Source organism: Molothrus aeneus, chromosome 21 (assembly GCF_037042795.1).
Source record: "Molothrus aeneus isolate 106 chromosome 21, BPBGC_Maene_1.0, whole genome shotgun sequence".
Taxonomy (NCBI): domain Eukaryota; kingdom Metazoa; phylum Chordata; class Aves; order Passeriformes; family Icteridae; genus Molothrus; species Molothrus aeneus.
In genome coordinates, this window is record NC_089666.1 from 1,826,217 (window position 1) to 1,848,939 (window position 22,723).

General features: G+C 54.1%; 2 protein-coding genes across 4 annotated transcripts in view; both read right to left on the minus strand.

Annotated features, from left to right (window-relative positions):
- PAX7 (paired box 7) overlaps window positions 1-1,536 on the minus strand; it is a 136,821-nt gene extending 135,285 nt beyond the window's left edge. For all 3 annotated transcript variants that reach the window (XM_066563982.1, XM_066563980.1, XM_066563981.1), the window contains exon 1: window positions 1,452-1,536. In XM_066563982.1, coding sequence (XP_066420079.1) covers window positions 1,452-1,536 — 85 coding nt within the window. The remainder of the gene's footprint in view (window positions 1-1,451) is intronic.
- Window positions 1,537-19,551: 18,015 nt separating this feature from the next.
- KLHDC7A (kelch domain containing 7A) lies at window positions 19,552-22,161 on the minus strand. The gene has a single exon (XM_066564222.1). The coding sequence runs from the start codon at window positions 22,159-22,161 to the stop codon at window positions 19,552-19,554; it is 2,610 nt and encodes an 869-aa protein (XP_066420319.1).
- Window positions 22,162-22,723: the final 562 nt, after the last annotated feature.

Consider the following 22,723-nt stretch of genomic DNA (forward strand, 5'->3'; position numbering starts at 1 on the left):
CCCTCTCTCGCTACAAAGAAAAGTCGATTCCAGAAATTGCCTGGCGATTTAGCGAGAATCATGCACCGCTAATTCCGAGTCACTTTGGCCGGCGCTCCCTGGATGTATCATTATCGACAGATAACACTCGAGTGGCCAATTTTACATTCAAGAGCCGCTAAAAGCGCCGGCCGCTCTCTCCTTTCATTATTCCCAGTCATGTTGTGCAAATATTGTTGTAATCCTTTGATCCTTTCCCTTGCCGTCTGTTTTACTTCATTTGCTACAGAAAAGCACTTCAGCAAATCCCCGCGCCCTGTGTGTTTTGCAGCCTGCGTGGTTTTCCGCGGGTTTGCGATTCGCCACTTGAGCACGGGCGGGATGAAATTTTCTCCGCTTTTAATAAATGCGGCCAGAGGGGTCCCGGATAGAAAATTTGCCTTTTTTTTTTTTCTTCTCATTTTTTTTAATTTTTTTTTTTTTTGGGAACGTGTGTGCCTGGAAATAATCGCCCCCCTCGTGACAAAGGCACGGCGGAGGGAGGATGGGTGACACTCGGCGAGGTGACAGCTCCCGAGTCCCCGCTTCGCCAGCCCCGGCCAAGGACATCATCCCGGCTTCCCGCTGCTCCCCGGATCAAGGTTTTTATTCCTATTTTCCCCTCCGAAAAGTTAAATCCCATCAGTTTGGTTGTTTCCCTCCCGTTTTGACACGGGGACATTTTAAAAAAATCAACCCGCCAGAAAAAAAAAACCCAAAAAACCAAAAAAATCAACCGCCCCCAAAAAATAAAACCCCAAAGCGGGAGAAGCTGCCCCAAAAATCCTGCGGGATGCCCGGGAATACTCGAAACACGGGAAAACAGCAAAGCGGATCCCGGGAATTCGCGGGGAGCGCGGCGGGAAGGGGCTGGGTAAGGGGTGAGAAGTTGGGAGAATTTCGGGAACCCCCCCAAGAGCGGAGCTCAGCCGCACCCCCTGCACCAAGGGTGATTCCAGAGGGATGGAGCGGCGCTTTTAGGGATGGAGCGGCGCTTTTGCAGAGAGCTGAGAGCTAAGAGCCCCCCCAGGTTATTCCAGAGGGATGGAGCGGAGATTTTCCACACCCTAAGAGCCCCTCCAGGTTATTCCAGAGGGATGGAACGGCGCCTTTCCAGACCTAAGAGTCCCCCTCCGTAGGTCCAGAGGGATGGAGCAGCGCTTTTCCAGACCCAGGGCCCCCCCAGGTTATTCCAAAGGGATGGAGCAGCGCTTTTCCAGAGCTAAAAGCCCCCCCCGGTTATTCCAGAGAGATGGAGTGGAAATTTTCCAGACCTAGGGTCCCCCCCAGGGTTATTCCAGAGGGATGGAGCATCGCTTTTCCAGAGCTAAGAGCCCCCCCCGGTTATTCCAGGGGATGGAGCGGAGATTTTCCAGACCTAGCCCCCCTCCCCGGGTGATTCCAGAGCCCTTTTCCAGGTTTTCCAGACCTACCTTCCAGCGGGAAGCCGGTGCGGGGGTAGTTCTGCCCCGGCGCCGGGCGCATCATCCGCGGCACCGTCCCGGGCAGCGCTGCCATGGTCGGGGGGCGGCGGCGGCCGAGGGGCTCCGGTGCGGACCGGGGCTGGACCGGGGGGGGACACCGGGCACAACCGGGGGGGCTGCGGGGCCGCCTCCTCCGACCTTCCCAGCCCTTCCAGCGGCTGCAAAACAAGGGAGAAATCTGGGCTCCGAGCGAGGGGAAAACAAAACAAAACAAAACAAAAAAACCCCCCAAAAATTATTAAAAAAACCAAAAAAAAACCACCAACAAAACGAGAATGATTAAAAAAAAATCAGCGGAAAAATCAAAATGCTGCAACGCTCGGGATGAAAGGGGTGGGGGTAGAGGGGGGGATCACCCACCAGAAATTGCCGGGAAAGTTTGGGGGCTGTGTCCCGAGCGGCCGCTCCGCTGGAATGTCACCCGGGAAGAGCAGGCACGGCCAAAGTTGCCAAAGGGAGCTGGGCTGGGCTTAGGGCTGGCTTAGGGCTGGCTCGGGGGGCAGAGCGGGGGGAGCCGCGGCCCCCCGGATTCGCTCCGTGCGCTGCGGTTCTTCCTCCTCGCGGCGCGGCTGTGGCAGCGCTGGAGGAGGAGGAGGAGGAGGAGGAGGGGGCTGGAAGTTGCTCCAGCGGGGAAGTTGGGGCGGTGGGAAGGACGGGCGGGCTCTGATAGGCTCCGGCTCCTTTCTTTTATGGGAAGGGGGATCCGCGCCCGGCCCCGGCACCAATGGGAGCGGAGCCCCGCGCTCCTTCCCAGAGCGTTTTTTTTGGGGATGTTTTTGGTCATTCTCAGGCTCCTCATGGAAAGCTGGGGTGTCCCTCGAGCGGCTGGGAAAGATTTGGGGTGCAACAGAGCAGGGAAAATCAGGAATTGCGGGAGTTTGGGGTTTTTTTGGTGGGTTTTGGGGATTTTTTAGGGTTTTTCCCCCTAAGCGGATTCCAGGAGGGGAAAGGCGGGCGGGGCATGGGCTTAGGGTGGGGGAATTGCGGCGTGGATTGAAAAATAAAAAAAAAAATTTAAATGCCAATTAAAAAAAAAATTGAGATAAAGCAGGATTGTAATAAATTAATAAAAATTAAAAATGAATGAAAATGAAAATGAATGGCAATTAAGTAGAAGAGAAATTAAAGCAAATAACAACTAAAATAAGTTGAAGTTAAAAACTTAAAATTAATTTTTTTTAAAAAGTACTGTGAGAAATTAAAAAAACCCCACAAATTAAATAAGAAAAAAATTTGAATAATAGGAAATAAGTGCGATGAATAAATAAATAAATAAATTAATTAATTAAATGCTCCCCACCTCCAAGGTTTGGAGCCGCTTTTCCCACCCATCCATCCCTGGGGGTGTCAAAGGCTCACCCTGAAGCCCCCCGGCCCAGCGCCCCCGCCCCTTCCCCATCCCAGGTGCCGCCCTCATTAATTAACAGCCGCGTTAATTACGGGGCGGGCTGGGGGCCGGCCCGGCCCGGCCGGAGAATTCCCGATTTTCCCCCAAAAGCTGCGGGAGCTTTGGGAATGAGCGCGCAGCGGGACGTGACGCCGGCGCCGGCGCTGCCTTTTGTTCGCAGCTGTAAAAGGGACTCGGCCCCGCCGCCCCCTCCCCAAAACCGCCCCGGAGCGGCCGCGCCGCCCCCGGCCCCAGAGCGGACCCCAAAGCCCGGCCTGACCCCCCCAGCCCGGCCCGCTCCTCCCTCGCCTTTGCTCTGGGCTTAAACCCGGCCTGGAGCCCAAGCTCGGCCCAAGCCGCGCCTAAACCTGCGCGCTTTGGGGTTTTCTGCCTTTCCACCCTCAAATCCACCCCAATCCCCCTCCGAATTCGGGATAGTTGTGGGGAGGGGGGAAAAGCGATTTTAAAATTCTTCCCGAGGTGTCAAATTGCGCCCAGACTCTGAGCCCGGCTCAGGCGCGGCTTTGGCGAACGAAAATAAACCTCGCTCCTTCCCCGCTTCCCAAAAAACGCCAATTCCCGGAGTTTTCGGGGGGAAAACCCCCGGCTCCGTCCCCGCCGCATTCCTGCCGCCGTAATTCAATTATTTGCCGGGATAAGGGGGCAGGAGCCTGGGAATAAAGTTGAAAATTAAATATTTCTGCTCTCGCAGCGCTGGGGGAAGGTGAAACCCCGGGAGCCGAGCCCGGGCCCTCCTTCCCCGCCGCTCCGGGGTCACCTCGCCCGCAGGAAAATCCCGCACTTCAAACGCCGCGTTTGTTTTCTCTCCTTCCCCCGCCACGTTTTGCTGGAATTGGGGGAAGATTCGGCAATTTCAGGCAAAAAGAAAAAAAAAAAGAAAAAAAAAAATTCACTTTCTCCTGCAGCTCCGGGCAGTGGCTACGCAAAGAGCTCCAATTGTAGTATTATTATTATTATTATTATTATTATTATTATTATTATTATTATTATTATTATTATTATTATTATTATAATTATTATTATTATTATTATTATTATTATTGTTCTGAGGGGGGTCAGGCTGCTGCCGCACCCCGGGGTTTGTCCAGAGGGGGTCAGGGGGTGACAGGGACTGTCCCCACCCATCACCCCAAAAATCCGCTCCAGGAGGGGTCACCTGCGCCAAATCCTTTTTGGGGTTAAATTTGAAATTTTTTTCTTTTCTTTTTTTTTTTTTCCTTTTTTTTTTTTTTTTTTTTTCAGTTTTCCCATCTTCTCCCGGCTCTGCCTCGTGGACAAAAGCCGAGCCCGGTTCTCTGGATTAGAGGCAGCATCCATCGGGATGCGGAGCGCGGAATTCCCGGAGCTTTCCCGGTGGGAATTTCTCTCCCCACCTTCCCGGCGCATCTCCATGGTTTCCTAAGGTATGTTCCTGCTCGATAAATGCCGCGATTCCCGCGGGAACGCGCGCTGGGAGCGGGCTGGGATTATTTGGGATTTTTTAGGAGCATCCCGTTATCCCCCGCATCCCTCGCGGGTGGGTTTCCAACTCGGATGCGCGCTTGGAAATGCGGATTTTTTGGGATAAAAGGGCTCCGCATCCCATTTTCTCCATGGAAAAGACGCTCTCAGGTTGATTAAACCCGTCTGGAAAACCTCCCCAATCAGCGATTTTATTTATTGCAATTCTCCTCAAAAAGCCCTTTTAAAAATGATTTTTATGAATTAGGATTCCCCTCAAAAAGCGCTTCTCTTATTTTTAAATTTTTATTATTTTTTAGGGATGTCAGCCCATTTCTGGAGCGGGGCGCACCCAGGAAGGAGAAATTCCCTTGGGAAATCACTCAGAGGCTGCTCAGGAGGAAAACCCGAAGGATTCGATCCCGATTTTCAACACAAGGACGGAAAAAGCAAAACCAAACCGAGCCCAAAAGCGCCCGAGGATGAATTCCTTGATGGAAAGTTGGTTCCTCGCACAGTTCCAGGAAGGTGATGGATGTGGGAAGGTTTCCCGTGGGAGATCCCAGCGTTATTTTCCCAAGCGATTATCCCAGGAATCTCCCTCTAAAGGGAGAGAAATCCACCTTGAAAAACGGGGATTGAAAGGAAATTATTTCTGCGGGATTTCCGCATTTTCCCGGAGTTTTTCAGCGCCGGGAGAAGCCGGGACGGGCGCGGGGCCGGGAGGGACCCGGGGAAGGAGCGAGGGAACAGCAGGAAAAGCGGTGGAAAAGGGGCTGGGAGGTGGGGAAAGAGCAATTAATGGATTAATGAATTAATTAATGCAATGAATTCTCCTTTTCCAGGAGCGGGGAATCCAGGAATGTCCTCAGGAGTGTCCCAGGACTGTCCCCAGCAGATCCCCAGGATGATCCCAAGTGTCTCCAGGAGACTCTGGGTGTCCCCAGGAGATCCTGGCAATGTCACCAGGTGATCCCAGGAGTGTTCCCAAGAGCGTCCCAGCAGATTCCGGGTGTCCCCAGGAGTATTCCAGGAGTATTCCAGGAGTGTCCCCAGGAGATGCTGGCAATGTCCCCAGGGGATTCTGAGTGTCCCCATCAGATCCTGGTTATCCCCAGCAGTGTCCCCAGGAGATCCCAGGTGTCCCCCAGAGTGTCCCAGCAGATCCTGGGTGTCCCCAGGAGTGTCCCCAGGAGATCCTGGCAATGTCCCCAGGTGATCCCAAGTGTCCCCATCAGATCCTGGTTATCCCCAGCAGTGTCCCCAACAGTGTCCCCAGGAGATCCCAGGTGTCCCCCAGCAGATCCTGGGTGTCCCCAGGAGTGTCCCAGGAGTGTCCCCAGGAGATCCTGGCAATGTCCCCAGGTGATCCCAGGCGTGCCCAGGAGATCCTAAGTGTCCCCAACAATGTCCCCAGGTGATCCCAAGTGTCCCCAGTGGATTCTGGGTGCCCCCAGCAGTGTTCCCAGGTGTCCCCAGGTCATCCCAAGTGTCCCCAGCAGTGTCCCTAGGAGTGTCCCCAGGAGATCCCGAGGGTCCTCAGGTGATCCCAAGTGTCTCCAGAAGTGTCCCCAGGAGTGTCCTAAGAGTGTCCCCAGCAGATCCAGGGTGTCCCTAGGACATCCCACGTGTCCCCGCCAGTGTCCCCAGGACTGTCCTGAGGAGCGTCCCCAGCAGAACCCGAGTGTCCCCAGCAGTGTCCTCAGGTGTCCTCAGGGGTGTCCCCAGGAGATCTCGCCGGTGTCCCCAGGGGTGTCCCCAGGCGGTCTCAGGTGTCCCCAGGGGTGTCCCCGGTTTGTTTTTCCCAGACCCCAAACCCGAGGATCAAAGTCCCGGGCGGGGCTCAAAGGGCGGAGCGGCCCCGCCCTGGGCCGGGTTTAACTCGGCCTGGAGCCGTTCCCTGATCCAAGCCCGACATCTCTGGGATGAGCCGGGAATTTTCACGGGATAAATCCCAACCGCGAGGCTGCAGCGGCCCCGTTCCCGCTGTGGACCCCGACACTCCCGGTCCCACAGAATTCCCGTCCCTCCGGAGCGCCCCGCCCGCTTTTCCCGGCTCAGATTCCCGGAGCGGGATTAAATCCCCTTTTCCCGAGGCTCGGCCCCGCTCCGGGTGCCGCTGGGGTTTTCCCGGATTTCCCGGGATCCCGGGGCTCATCCCGCCCGGATCTGCCTCTGGAATAACGCCTGGAATCCCGAGGCAGCGGGGAGAGGGGATTGTCCCGGGCTGTGCCCCCCGAGGGATCCCAAGGGAATCAGAGATTCCCAAGAGATCCCAAAGGGCTCTGGAGAAGGGACAGGGCTGGGAAAAACCGGGATGGGGGAAATTAGGATTGGGATTTCCAGGGAGTTTTCTCCTGGAGATCTCCAGCCCCCTGAGATGGGATGGGATCCATAAAAATCCACAATTCCCTAAATTCCCATTCCAGCTGCATCCGTGTGGGATTCCCACCCCAATCCCATTCCCACTTGGGATCATTCCCAAACTGTTCCAGCTGCATCCGTGTGGGATTCCCATCCCAATCATCTCCATGGGATTGGGGCCTCTCCTGCTTTTTGGAGAGCATCTCCATGGGTTTTTGAGGAGCATCTCCATGGGTTTGGAGTCTGTCCTCCTTTTCTGGGAGACATCTCCATGGGTTTTGGGATCTGTCCTGCTTTTTGAGGAGAATTTCCGTGGGATTGGGTCCCATTCTGCTTTTTGAGGAGAAATTCCATGGATTTGGGGTCTGCCCCGCTTTTTGGGGACATCTCCATGGGTTTGGGGTCTGTCCTGAATTTTGGGAGACATCTCCATGGGATTTTGGGAAGCATTTTCATGGGTTTTAGGATCTGTGCTGCTTTTTGAGGAGAATTTCCATGGGTTTGGGGTCTGCCCTGCTTTTTTGGGGACGTTTCCATGGATTGTAGGATCTGTCCTGCTTTTTGAGGAGAAATTCCATAGGATTGGGATCTGTCCTGCTTTTTGGGCAGCATCTCCATGGGACTGGGGCCTGTTCTCATTTTTGGGAGCATCTCCATGGGTTTTTGGGAAGCATTTCCATGGGTTTGTGGTCTGTCCTCCTTTTCTGGGAGACATCTCCATGGGGTTTTGGATCTGTCCTGCTTTTTAGGAGTATTTCCATGGGTTTGGGGTCTGTCCTGCTTTTTTGGGGGACTTCTCCATGGGTTTTAGGATCTGTCCTGCTTTTTGAGGAGAAATTCCATGGGACTGGGGCCTGCTCTGATTTTTGGGAGCATCTCTGTGGATTTTTGGGCAGCATTTCAATGGGTTTTAGGATCCGTGCTGCTTTTTGAGGAGAATTTCCTTGGGATTGGTGCCCAAGGAAATTGGGGGAGCATGTCCCAAAAAGCAGGACAGGGATTAATGAGGATAATTATTGATAATGATTGATAATTATTGATGCCAGGTCTAACAAAGCCTCACCTGTCGCAGCAGATGAGGTAAAGCCAGGCCTAAATCCCATTGGGAATCCGAGGAATTCCAGCAGGAGGAGCATGAAAGTTAAAAAACTCAGCAGGACCAAGTCAGTGATCCCAAATATTGATGGAAATCAGAAATTACAGTAAGAAACTCATCCAAATTGATAAAAATCGGGAATTATCAATAGAGAAATGAAATTTTGATGGAAATCAGGAATTATCAATGAGAAACCCATCAAATATAGATCAAAATAAGGGATTATAAATGATAAACTCACCAAATATTGATGGAAATCAATATCAATTATGGAAATCAATTATCAATAACAAACTCTCACAAATATTGATTAAATCAGGGATTATCAATAATAAACTCGTCTAAATATGGATGGAAATCAGGGATTATCGATAATAAATCCACACAATATTGATAAAATTCAGGAAATATCAGTAATAAACTCATACGAATATTGATTAAATCAGGGATTATCAATAATAAATCGCACAAATACTGATTAAATCAGAAATTATCAATCATGAACTCACCAAATATTGATTAAAATATTATTAGTAGTAGTTCTACTACTAATAATAAAAATATTGTCAACTCTAAATCACACAAACAAATTGATAAAACAATCAAAACAAAGGAAAAATAAAATAATTTGAGATGCCTTTAACTGTAGGATTGAGACTTCAATCACAATATTCACACTTAATTAGTATTGTTTATTTATATTATTATTTATTTACATTAATTATTGATTTTTATAGTCACACTAAAGAATTTGTTAGTATTTTATTATTTATTTACATTAATTATTGATTTTTATAGTCACACTAAAGTATTTGTCAGTATTTTATTAATGTTTGAATAAAGCCCCCAAACTTTTGGGGTCATACAGAATTAAATGGGAAAATAAAGGGATTTTTCCATGGGGAAAAAAAAAGGACATTCCAGGGTTTTAGACCAGGAATAGGAATTTAGGGAATTTTTATGGGATTTTTGTGGATCCATCCCTCTCTCCCATCTTCATCCCAACATTCCCAGCCCAAAATCCATGTCCCAGGTGCATCCCAAGGAACGAAGGCAGCAGGGAAGGGAAGGGAGGATCTCTCCTGGGATCCCACCTGGAATTCTCTGCTCCAACACGGAACTGTGGGAGAAGGTCCAGAGGAGGCCACGGAGATGCTGAAGGAATTGGAGCAGCTTGGATGGATGGAATCCATGGAGGGATGGATGGAAACCATGGATGGATGGACGGATGATGGATGGAATCCATGGATGGATGAATGGAGTCCACAGGTGGATGGATGGATGGATGGATGGATGGATGGAATCCATGGATGGAATCCATGGATGGATGGATGGATGGATGGATGGATGGAATCCATGGAGGGATGGATGGAAACCATGGATGGATGGACGGATGATGGATTATGATTGGAATCCATGGATGGATGAATGGAATCCACAGATGGATGGATGGATGGATGGATGGATGGATGGATGATGGATGGAATCCATGGATGGAATCCATGGATGGATGGATGGAATCCATGGATGGATGGATGGAATGGATGGATGGATGGATGGATGGATGGATGGATGGATGGATGGATGGATGGATGGATGGATGGATGATGGATGGAATCCATGGATGGATGGATGGATGGAAGGAGGGATGTGGAGAACTTGAAGCGACTTCCAGTGTCTGGAGGGGCTCCAGGGAAGCTGGAGAGGGAATGTTCCTTGGGAAGTGGACTTCCAGGACGAGCAGGAATGGGTCAGATGGAAATAGGGTAATTTGAGTGGAATTTGGGAAGAAATTCCTGCCCAGGAAGGAGGTGAGGCCCTGACACATCTTCCCAGGAAAGCTGTGGCTGCCCCTGGATCTCCGGAATGTCCCAGGCTGGGCTGGATGGGGCTGGAGGCACCCGGGACCAGGGAAGGTGTCCGGACATGGAATGGGATGGGCGCGAAGGTCCCACCAACCCAGCCTGAACCATTCCGGATCCTTTTCCCTGTCCCACAGTGCCACCTGAGGGGGAATTCCCGGAGTTCCTGCAGGAATCCCCAGCTCCGGAGGGGTCAGCGTGTCCTGGGACCGATGTGCTGGGACACAGCCTGGACACAGGTCAGGGACCTTTCCCTCCCTCTCTCCCTGTGAGCGGGATTCCCTTGGGATCTCTCCGGGGATCTCTGAGCCCCTTCCATGGAGCGGTTCCTCGGCTCTCATCCCTGGGCTTTTCTGGGATAAGCAGCGCAGCGTCTCCCGGTGTTCCATCGGCAGAGCCCTGCTGCCACCGTGTGGATCCGGCCGGGAAGGTTCGGGAAAAGATTCCCTGCTTTTCCCCTGTCATCCCTCCATCCATGGATCCATGGATCCATGGATCCATCCATCCATCCATGGATCCATGGATCCATCCATCCATCCATCCATCCATCCATCCATCCATCCATCCATCATCCATCTATCCATGGATCCCTCCATCCATCCATCCCTCCATCCATGGATCCATCCATCCATCCATGGATCATCCATCCATCCATCCATCCATCCATCCATCCATCCATCCATCCATCCATCCATCCATGCATCCCTCCCCAGGATAACGGATGGGGGATCCATGGATGGAAAGATGGATGGTTTTATATAAAATTATATCTTCTCCATAAAAGGTTATTCTCTTTAAATTGTATTTCCTATAAAACGATATTTTCTATTAAAATGACACCTCCAAAACTCCTCTGAGGAGGTTCCAGTGGCCCTGAACACTTGGGAATGCTGGACTGGATGGAACGAGCTGCATTGGAACCTCGGATCCTCCTTCCCAGAGCCCTGGATCAGACAGGGAGAATTCCATGGAATTCTGAGCCCTTCCACCAGGTCCACCTGGGGACCTGGATGAGCCCCCAGCTCCTCCAGCTCCTGGTGAGGATAAAAATCCTGGATGTCAAGGATGGGGAATTCCAGGGAGGCTCCAAGCTTGACCTGAGCATCCAGCAGGGTCCCAGGAGCCTGGAGCAGGGGGAGCTGGGATTGGGAAGGACCCGCTGGAGGTGCCCCCTCTGCCAAGGAAGGAATTGTCCTGGGACAGGGAAGGACCCAACGTCCGCAGGGCTGGGATGGGAGGAACTGTGGGATGAGCTCCCACAGCCTTCCCAGGGTTTGATCCCCACCTTGGGGAAAGACGCTGGAGATCCTGGAGTCCATGGGAATCTGTCCCAGGAGGTGGGGCTGGACCTGGCTGTGGAGAGCAGCGGGACCATCCCACACCTCCATTCCAGGTGATCCCAAATCTCCACCTGCACCAGGATCTGGGGCTGGATCTGGCCTTGGAGGAGACTGGGACCATCCCACACCTCCATTCCAGGTGATCCCAAATCTCCACCTGTACCGGGATTTGGGACTGGATTCATCTTTGAAGGACACCAGGACAACCCCACACCTTCATCCTGGACAATCCCAGGCCTTCATTCCAGGTGATCCCAAATCTCCACCTGTGCCGGGATTTGGGACTGGATCTGGATCTGTCTTTGGAGGACACTGGGACAATTCCTTCATTCCAGGTGATCCCACATCCCTGCCTGTACCAGGATCTGGAAGTTCAGGGCTGGAAAAACAGGGAATCTGAGTTAACCAGGATAATTCCCATTGGAATTGGGATCATTTCCATTGGAACTGGGATATTTCCCATTGGAATTCAGGGGTGGAAATGACTGGGGGGTGGATGTTCCTGGAATGGATATGGAATATCCTGGAATCCCCCCATGGAATGAGGGGGAATAGGGTGGGATTTAAAGCCTTTCCAGTCCAAATAATTCCGAGATTGTGCTGAAGGATATCCCAGATGAGCATCCAGGCCAGGAGCTGGGAAGATCAGGGCTGGGAAAACAGGGAATCTGAGTTAATCAGGATCGTTTCCGTTGGAATTGGGATAATTTCCATTGGAACTGGGATAACTTCATTGAAATTGGGATAATTTCCATTGGAACTGGGACCAGTTCATTGGAGTCGGGATCATTTCCATTGAAATTGGGATTATTCTCATCAGGACTTGGATCGTTTTCATTGGAAGTGGGAAAATTTCCATGGGAATTGGGATAATTTCATTGGAATTGAGGGATGGGAAGGGTTGGGGATGGATGTCCCAGGTTTTTTAGGGATCATCCTCCCCCTGGAAACCCATGGAATGCCTGGGGCTGGGAATTTGGGGTTCTCTGATGCTCTGGGGTTTTCCAGGGGGTCAGAGCTGGATACGGATCCCAAGGGAACCCCATGAGGTGAAGAGAAATGGGAGAAATGATCCCATGGGAAAAGATTCCTTTGGTTTCTCCGGGCTGTAAAAACCTCCCTGATCCCAGATTTCTGCAATTCCCAGAAATCCAGAATTTGCTGGAATTCCCACTTTCCCCTCTTGCTTTCCTTTCCCTGTCCTGCAGGAATTTGGGATAAAACCTGGACTGAGCCCTTCCCATGCAGAAAAAACCCAGCACAGCCTGGATAAATCCCTAAAATTCCAATATCCCCCAAGTGTGGCCTCGGGGCAATTCAGGAATCCCAATTTTCTCCTTTCTGAGGTGATTTTTCCTAAGGCTGCTGGAATTCCCGCTTTTCCTTCCCCCTTTGGCATTCCCTGGGCACGGAGCTGCTCCCAGAGGGATCCAGCAGGATCCTCATGCGTGGATTCCTCGGGATGAGCCCAGATGGACCCAGGGGAAGTTCAATGGAAAACCTCCAGGAAAATCTGGGAAAATCAGGAATAAATCCCATTTTTCCTTGAAAATTCCGGGAATTCCTTTGAATTTCTCTGAATTCCCATTTCTTTGGCTGCTCCTTATTCATTCCCTGAGCTCCCTTTTCCTTGGGAATTCCTATTCCTTGACTTCAACTGATTTCAAAATAATGGAATTTTTTTCCATGCCTGCTTTGCCCCGTTAGGATGAGGAGAACCAGGAATTAAAGGATTCCAGGATTCCTGGGAATAAAAATATTTTGGGGAAAAATGGCATCTGGGTGGATCCCAGGGAGGAGCAGGAGGAGAATTCCCACTTTGCCCTGGATGTTCCCTCATTCCCAAAACGCTTTTGGGCAGCTGAGAGGGAGAAGGAGCAGAAATTGGGAAAAAACTCCAAAATTATGGCATTTCCAACCTTTTCCCTATGGAAATGGGGCATGAAATGAGCAGAATGAGGATCCTGCTCCGTGTCCATGTGGGAATGAGGGATTTGCTGGGATGAGGAGCTGGGAATTCCCACATTCCTGCCATTTTTGGGAATTTTACATCCCAGCTGAGCCCCAAAGATGTTTTGTGCCTTCCAAGTTTTTTTTTCTGGGAAGCATCCAAGTCTTTGCCAGAATTTTTTCCAGGGATAAAACATGATCTTTGCTGGGATGAAAAGTCTTGGAAAAACCCTGGGTGTAATCTAGGAATAAAAATTCCGGGAAGATCCAAGCTGCAAATAAAGCAGACAAAAACCGCTGGAAAAGCCAAAGGAAAAAAAAAAAAAGTTGGGAATAATGCTGGGAAACCGGGAATAAATTCCGTTTTTCCATGTTTTCAACCGGGAGCCCCTAGATGGCAGCAACGCCCCGGGAAAAAGCTCGGAGAAAAGGAATTTTGAGGATTTCGGAAGTTTGAGGAAAGGGAATTTTGCGGCTCCGTTGGGCTCAGCTTCCATCGAAAATTCCCGAATTTTAAAATTCCTGCGGATTCCGGTGCTCCTGGATTTTTCCTCCTCTCCTTATTCCCGGATTTTTCCCATTTTAGGGAAAATCCTCCATTGGAATCCCAAAATTCAGGATCGAGATAATCCCAAATTCTGTTTTAGGGTCCCTGTGATCTTCAGGAAATTCCTGGGATTCTTAATCCCCTTCTCCAGCCCGTTTGGAAAATCTGGATCCACCAGGAAAGGAGAATCCCAGAATTCCATCCTCATTCTCCAGCTCCAAAATTCCCAGTGTGCGAAAAAAAACCCTGGAATTCGGTTAGAACACCCGGGCCTGGGAGGATTTCTATGGAATTTCTCCAAGATTGGGATTTCCAGCGCCGCTGCTTTAGGGAAGCAAAACCCGGGAAGTCACATCCCAGCGCAGGAAATTCTCCTCAAAAAGCAGGACAGACCCTAAAACCCATGGAGATATCCCAAAAAAGGAGGACAGACCCCTAATCCATGGAGATGCTCCCCAAAAAGCAGGAGAGGTCCCAGTCCCATGGAGATGATTGGGATGGGAATCCCACATGGATAGGGCTGGAACGGTTTGGGAATGACGTGGGAATGGGGATTGGGGTGGGAATCCCACACAGATCAGCTGGAAATCCAATGGAAATTATCCCAACGCCAATGGAAATTATCCCAATTCCAATTTTTCCAATTCCAGTGGAAATTATCCCAACGCCAATGGAAATTATTCCAGTTCCAATGAAATTATCCCAATTTCAATGAAGTGGGTGTGGGAATGGGATCGGGATGGGAATCCCACATGGATGCAGCTGGAATGGCGTGGGAATTTAGGGAATTGTGGATTTTTATGGATCCCATCCCAGGGGGCTGGAGGTCTCCAGGCGAAAACTCCTTGGAAATCCCAATCCCAATTTTCCCCTCCAGGCAGGGCCTGCTGTGGGTTTCAGATTCCAAGGGAATCTCAGATTCCCTCGGGATCCCTCAGGGACAGTCCCCTCTCCTCACTGGCTCCCAATTCCCAAGGATTCCAGGCATTATTCCAGGAATTTCTCTGGACTGGACCATTCCCGGTCCCTGTGCGGTTCTGGAATTCCTGGAGGATGGAGATAGGAATTCCTGGATTCCCTGGATTCTGGCGTCACCTGCAGATTCCGGTTGGATTTTGGGAAGAGTTTCTCCTTCCAGAGGGTTCAGGGCTGACATGGCTGCCCACGGAATGGGAACATTCCCAAGGCTCCTGGAGCCCCGGGAGCATTTGGAAATGTGGAATTTTGGGATCTCTGAGCAGGGCCTGGAGCTGGATTGGATCCCTGGGGGTCAAATATTGGTTATTCCAGGATCCTTTGGGATACTCCTCGATCCTTTGGGAACACCTCATCCCCTTCCCATCCCGCTGCCGTTCCAGTGGGATTTGGGATCAGGGATAACAATCCCAGGGGTGGCTCCGGCTCTGGGATTGGGATGAAGCTCCAGGAGTGCGATGAGGGGACTCCAGCAGTGCCTGGGGATCCCCTGACCTTTCCCAGCCCTTTCCCAGCCCTTTTCCAGAGCCCCAGCTCCCCCTGGAATTCCGACAGAGCTCCCGGAGCCAGCTCAGCTTTTCTTCCGCTCCCCGGGCCTGGCTCTGCTGACGCTTCCCGGGAGCAAATCCAGGGAAAACAGAGCAGAAGGGAAGGAGCTGAGGAAGCAGGACTGGGGAAAAGCTGGGAAGCAGAAATGGTCGGAATGCCGAGGTGGCTCTGGATGCCCGGGGTGTGCTGGGAATTCTGCTGGAGCTGAGAAAATGATCCCAGAATGAACTTCAGTCCCTGGATCTGGGGGTGGGAACAGGGAGAGATCCCTGAATTCCAGGGATTCCCAGAATTTCTGGAGTCCCAGCTGCTGGAGAGGCCCTGCAACTCCAAGGATTCCTGGATTTTCAGGAGTCTCTGCTGCTGGAGAGTCCCTGCAATTCCTGGGATTCCCAAATTCTCAGGAGCCCCAGCTGCAATTCCTGGGATTCCCAGATTTTCAGGAGCCCCAGCTGCAATTCCAGGGATTCCCAGATTTTCAGGAGCCCCAGCTGCAATTCCAGGGATTCATGGATTTTCAGGAGTCCCAGCTGCTGTCCCTGGTGGATCCAGGAGTTCTCCCTGTTCCCATCCCTGGATCCCAGGATTCCAGGGAAAATCCCACAGGATCCATGGTGACCTCTGGTTATTCATCCTTGGATACTTCCAGAAAGATCCATGGGGAAGGTGTGGAGTTTATTGGGATGCACCACGTGCATTCCCAACCCCTTTCCCTGGAAATTGTGGCAGCTTTTCCAACCTTTCCATGAAAATCCAGGACATCCCAATGAAAAGGAAGGACCAAACCTTTGGGATTTGGGAGCAGGGAATGAACCAAATCCTTTGGGATCTGGGAGAGGAAGAACCAAACCTTTGGGATTTGGGAACAGTGAACTAATCAAACCTCCTGGATTTGGGATCAGGGAACGATCCAAACCTTTGGAATTTGGAAGAGAAGGAGCCAAACCCTTGGGATCTGGGAACAGGGAAAGAACCAAACCTTCAGGATTTGGGAGATTTCCAGAGACTCCTCCCTGAGCTGGGTTTGGGAACAGGGAATGAACCAAACCTTCGGGATTTGGGAGAGAAGGAACCAAACCTTTGGGATTTGGGAGCAGGGGGTGAAACAAGTCTTCAGGATTGGGGAGCATGGAATGAACCAAACCTTTGGGATTTGGGAACAGTGAACTAATCAAACCTCCTGGATTTGGGATCAGGGAATGATCCAAACCTTTGGGATTTGGGAACAGGGAAAGAACCAAACCTTCAGGATTTGGGAGACTTCCAGAGACTCCTCCCTGCGCTGGGTTTGGGAACAGGGAATGATCCAAACCTTTGGGATTTGGGAGACTTCCAGAGGCTCCAGAGCAGGGAAAGAACCATACTTTTGGGATCTGGGAGCAGGGCAAGAACCAAAACTTTGGGATTTGGGAGTAGGGAACCAACCAAACTTTTGGGATTTGGGATCAGGGAGTGAAACAAGTCTTCAGGATTGGGGAGCATGGAATGAACCAAACCTTTGGGATTTGGGAGCAGGGAACTAATCAAACCTCCTGGATTTGGGATCAGGGATCAATCCCAACCTTCAGGATTTGGGAGCATGTCACAATCCAAACTTTTGGTATTTGGGAGAGAAGGAATTAAACCTTTGGAATCTGGGAGCAGGGAATGAACCAAACCTTTGGGATTTGGGAGGAGAAAACAAATCAAACCTCCTGGATTTGGGATCAGGGATCGATGCAAACCTTTGGGGTTTGGGAGCAGGGAATGAACCAAACCTTTGGAATCTGGGAGCAGGGAATGAAACCTCCCAGTGTAAGCCTGAGTTTGGATTTGTCCTTTTCCCTTTATTTTCCCTTTCCCTCATCCCAAAGTCATTCCCACACACTCCCGGCCTGTGTGTCCTTCCCGGCAGGACAAGGCCGGGATGTCCCAGGCATTTTTAATCTCCCAAATGCTTCCCAAAATTAATCTTGGAGAGTGCAGGAGCGGGGGGGGCAGCGCTGCCCGCGCCCCGTCCTTGGCGCTCATCCCTCGGGAACGCGGGCCCGGCGGGCAGGAAGGGGTTAAAGGGAAGGTGAAACACGAAACGGCGCCGGCAGCAAGGCGGGATCTGGGAAAGCTTTCCTGGGATGGAAAACAATCCAATGTCCTCTGGAAGGGCTCCAGGGCCGCGCTCGCACCCACCGGGAGCTCTCCTCTGCAGCGGTCACGGGGAAAGGGCAAAAATCGGGATTTGGGATGGGGACGGGAAGGGTCCGCGCGTTCCAAGGGGCTGGAAAGCTCCAACACCGGGAATTCGCCGTGGGAAAAGCAGAAATGTGGGGGAGCGCGAGCGAGAGGAGCAAGGAGTTAAATAATGATGGGGAAAATAAGGAGGATTTGGGATTCACAGAATTTCTGGGTTGAAACATCTCAAAAAAAAGGGATGAGCGAGGTGGGAATTCCAGCCCGGCAGCAGCGGGATGATCCCTCTGGAATGGCCCCGGGGTGGGAGAAGGAGGCTGGAGTTGGACAAGGGATCAAACCTTCGGGATTTGGGAGCTGGGAACCAACCAAACCTTTGGGATTTGGGAGCATGGAATGAACCAAACCTTCGGGATTTGGGAGAGAAGGAACCAAACTTTCAGGGTTTGGGAGCAGGGAAAGGACAAAACCTCTGGGATTTTGGAGCAGGGAGTGAAACCTCCAGGTCTGAGTCTGGGTTTGGATTTGTCCTTTTCCCTTTATTTTCCCCCTCCCCTGCCCCGGGGCCATCCCAGAGGGATCATCCCGCCTGGAATTGCCGCCTCCCATCTCCCAGAGTCTCTTTTTTGGGATGTTTCAGCTGGGAAATTCCGTGAATCCCAAAAATCCTCGTGCTCCGACGTATTCCTGCATTTCCCATGACAGGGAGGGGTCCTTCACCCACCCGCAGAAGCAGCCTGGGCAGGTTTGCTAATTAACGCAGCCCTGGGTTAATTAATTACCGCGGCCCCAGGCTCATTAATTAACGCAGTCTCCCAAGGTTCCCTGCCCTCCGTCCGGAGGCTCCAGGCAGTGCCAGGAATCCTTCCGGGAGCGCTTTGGGAGAGAATCTTAACCCAGGCTCTCCTAAACCGCCCCGAGCAGCCGCGAAATTCCCTAAAAAACCTGGAATTCCCATCCCTGGGAGTGTCCCAGGCCAGGCTGGAGCAGCCTGGGGTAGCGGGAGGTGGAACTGGGGGGGATTTAAGCTCCTTTCCCCCAGCCCCTCTGGAATTGTGGGATAACCAGTGATTTCCTGGGAAAGCTGGGAAAAGGGGATGAGGGGTTGTCTGAGCTGGGAAATGCTGGGAAAAGGGGATGAGGGAGTGTCTGAAGTGGGAAAACCTGGGAAAAGCTGGCGGGGAAATGGGAATGAGAGAGCATCTGCTCCTGGGAAAGCTGGGAAAAGGGGATGAGGGAATGTCTGCAGGGGGAAAAGCTGGGAAAAGGGGATGGGGGAGTGTCTGAGCCGGGAGAACCTGGGAAAAGGGGATGAGGGAGCGCTGCTCCCTGCTCGCCTCCCCGGAGCTGCCGGCCGTGCCTAATTAGCGATGTCGAACAAGCAGCGCGCTCCTGCCTCCAATTAGGCTCGGCTTAAAACGAGGCGCGGGGTTCATTTCACCGAATGTTCGCTTTAATTTAGGCCCAGCTGTGCCTAAACCCCCGGCGCCGCTTTACACAGAGATTAAACACAGACAACTGCGCTCTCAGGAGGAGGAGGAGGTGAGAAATAACGAGATAAGAGATAACGAGGCCAGCCCCGAACTCTTCCCAGCGTGAGTGAGGCGTCCCAGTGATGCTGGCGGAGCTTCAGCGACCGCCACCCTAAACCACTCCCCATCCGTGTCCGGGTCAATGTTCCCCACCTGGAGCCTAAATCAGGTCTAAATCGGGTCTAAATCGGGTCCCGACGGGCGCCCGGACAGCTGGAGCCCGCGGAGATCCGGGATTTGCTGCCGCCCAAACAAACACGGCCCTGTTTGACCTCCCCTGAGCAAACGAGTCCGCCCAGCTCCTCCCGGCTCTTCCTGGAGCCTCCTCCGGGCTGCGATTCCCGGCAGGGCCCGAGGGTTTGATCCCTTCCTTCAGTCTGGGGTGTAGGAAGAGGCTGGATCCAAGGCTTTGATCCCTTCCTGCATCCCAGAGACTGGGAACAGGTCGGATCCAAGGGTCTGATCCCTTCCTGCATCCTGGGCAGTGGGAAGAGACCAGATTCAAGGATCTGATCCCTTTTTTTATCCCAGGAAGTGGGAAGAGGCTGGATCCAAGGGTTTGATCCCTTCCTCCAGCCCGGGCAGTGGGAAGAGGTCAGATCCAAGGGTCTGATCCCTTTCTCCATCCCAGAGAGTGGGAAGAGGCCGCATCCAAGGATCTGATCCCTTCCTGCATCCCAGAGAGTGGGAAGAGGCTGGATCCAAGGGTCTGATCCCTTCCTGCATTCCGGAGTGTTGGGAAGTAGTCGGGTCCATGGAGGGCCTAGATTGCACAGCCTGGGGGCTCCTTCTCCAGCTGCCACCGCTCCCTGGGGACCCCTCAGGGCCGGGGTGGCTCCGTGCCCCCCTCGGGCAGCACCAGGACCGCGGGCAGGAGGCTCCCGTGGGGCTCCGGGAAGGGCCGCAGCTCCTTGGCCCCGAAGCGCGGCGAGACGGGGTCGGCCAGGAAGCGGAGATGGAAACCGCGGCCGAGGCAGTGGACGAGGCCGCCCAGGGCGGCGCAGCGCAGCCCGGCCGGCTCGGGCAGGGGGCGGCTGCCACAGCGGTACCACAGCCTGGCGCTGGCGCTGCACCGCGACACGGCCACCTGGGTGCCACCGGCGCCGCGCCGCAGCTGGAAGCGGTACAGGAACCCGTGGGCGCTCACCAGCTCGGCCGTCCTGTCCTTGTCACCCACGGCCGGGCTGGTGGCCCAGCTGTCCCCGCGGGCGTCGTAGCGCAGCAGGAGCGAGCGCAGGGTGCCCCCGGTGACGTAAATGTCCCCGTCGCACGCGGCGGCCGCGTGGGCCACGGCGAAGGCGTCCCTGGGCAGGGCGGCGGCGAAGGCCCAGCGGTCGCGCCGGGGGTCGTAGCGCTCCACGGTGGCCAAGCACTCGCCCCCGATGGCGTAGAGGTGGCCGTCCAGGGCCACCAGCTGGCAGTGCGGCCGCGCCTGGCGCAGGGGACAGATGTCGCGCCAGCTGTCGCTCAGGGGGTCATAGCAGAGCACGCGGCACGAGGGGCTCCGCGCCCGGCCTGTCCCCTCCCAGCCGGGCACCAGGAACAGGTAATTGAACATGGAGCACACGGCACAGCCCCGCCCGGCCACCTCGGCCGGCAGCTGGCACAGCTGGCACCAGCGGTCCCCGTCCTCGTCGTAGTAGCAGAGGCGGCCGCGGCGGTGGCCGGGCTCGGCCGGGGGGACATCGGCCACCACCAGGCGCGGCCGCCCGCGGCTCCGGAGCGCCGGGAGCAGCTCCCGCTCGCCGGCGTTGAGGCGGCCGTAGATGGATGGGGTGCGCAGCACCTGCAGGAGGTGGTTGCTCATCACCTGGAGGGCAGCATCCTGCAGGGCCCGCAGCTGCCGCGCCTTGGCTGCGCGCAGAACCTCGGAGCAGTTCCCCAGGTGCACCTGGCTGGGCAGTGACACCTGGGATGGCTCAGGAGCCGCAGCTGGAACCGCACCGGGCAGCGGGAGCTCGGGGCTGATCCCCAGGGTGCTGCTGGGAGAAGGTGGCTCTGGAGGGCTCTCCGTGCCCTCATGTGGAGCTGAGGCGGTGTCGGGATCAGGGATTTCCAAAGCTGGATTCTCCCCCTGGGTTCCGGAGCTCTGTGGCTCCGCCTGGCCCCGCTCCCCGTGACACCGGGGTGTCCCCGCAGGGACGAAGGGCAGGGATGTCCGCCTGGACACCGACTCGGAGGTGGACTGCACGAAGTAGTCGTAGACTTTGCCCCGCAGGCCAGGCCTGGGCAGGCTGTCCCTGTCCTGGTCCCGGCGCTCCGGGATGAAGTTCTCCTCCACCTGGATCTTGGCCACCGAGGAGAAGCAGTGGGAGGTGTCCGAGCCCGCCTCGCTCGCCGTCAGCAGCAGCCCCAGGCTGGAGGTGACGCTGAGGGTCCGGACTGTCCCTGCGCTGCCCTCCCTGCTCCTCCCCGCTCCTGCAGCCGGATCCCGCTCCGTGCTCTGGGCGCATCCATCCCCCTCTGTCCGGGCGTCGGGAATCCCTGGGGAATGCCCGGAGCCCGGAGCAGCTGCGTCCCTCCCTGCGGGGCTGCCCCGGCCTCCGGCCACGGCCCCGGGGTCGTGAGAGCCCAGCTCGCTTCCCAGCGACATTCCCGGCTCACTTCCCACCTCCACTCCTGCCTTGCTTCCAAGGTCTCTTCCCAGCAAAATTACCGGCTCACTTCCCAGCAAAATTTCTGCCTTGCTTCCTGGCTCACTTCCCAGCTCTCTTCCCACCTCAATTCCTGCCTTACTTTCCAGCTTGCTTCCCGGTTCGCTTCCCAGCTCGATTCCTGACTTAATTCCCAATTTCTTTCCCAGCTTGTTTCCCAGCTCGTTTGTCTGCTCACTTCCCAACTCATTTACTGGCTTCATTATCAATTTGCTTCCTGGCTTTCTTCCTGGCTTGTTTCCCGGCTTGATTCCCAGCCTGCTTCCCGACTTCCTTCCTGGCTGACTTCCCAGCTCGCTTCCCAGCTCTTTTCCCAGCTCACTTCCCGTCCTGCTCCCGGGATCTCTCCCCAGCTCAGCCCCTGCTTCACTTTCTGATTTAATTCCCAACTTCCATCCCAGTTTCCTTCCCCACTCCCTTTCCATCCCGGCCGGACCGAGCGGGGCTTTCCTGGGAATCAGCTCCGAACCCACCTCCTCTCCTTCCTCCTCCTCCTCCTCCTCATTCCTTGGAAAGCTCTGCTCCCCCCGGAGAGCCGCGGGCTGCATCTCGGGGCCATTCCCACGTTTGTCCCCCCCATCCCTCCTCCTCCTCAGAGCCCCATCCCCATCCCGGTTTTCCCGCTGCTCTCCCGGTGGGATTTTTCCCGGGGGAGGCGAGCGGTTCCTATAAAACCTGAAGGCCAGGGACAGGAGCAGCAGCGCGGCCGCCGACAGGAGCAGCTTCCCGGGCAGCGGCATCTCCGAGTGCCAGGCCGGGGGCACCCGCTGGGGCATTTTTCCATGCGGGAATGCCGAGGAGCCGATTAATGATTTGCCGGGAGAGGCCGGAGCGCGGCGGGCCGGGACAAGGTGACTTTGAGCGGGCAGAGCTGGCAGGAGGCTTCCGGAGGAGCCGCGAATGTTTGGGATGGGCTGGGCTCCAGGGAAAGGTGCAGCCCAGGGCCGGGTCTGTTGGCCTGGGAAACGGAGAGAGAGGCTCGGGGAAGGGCACCAAGGCAGGAAAAACATCCCCGGGGAGCTGCTGCTCCTCTGCGGTGCTTTAAAAAGGGTCGCGCAATGAAAAAAGAGGAAAAAGAAAAAAAGTTGTTGTGCCCAGCAAAGGCTCCTCATCCCTCGGTGCTCCCGGAAAAGTGAGGGAGCGGCAGCCGGGAGCCCTTTGGGCTGATGCCGAGCAGCTGCTCCGCGGCACGGCCGGGTGACGAATTCAGCAGCTGATTCAGTGATTAATTAATTCAGTGATTAATTAATTCAGCGGCCCTCGTTTGCCGCGCGCTGCCTAACGAGGGCTGACGGGAAAGAGCCCCGGAGCTTGTGGGGTCTCTCGGAGGCCGCCGTG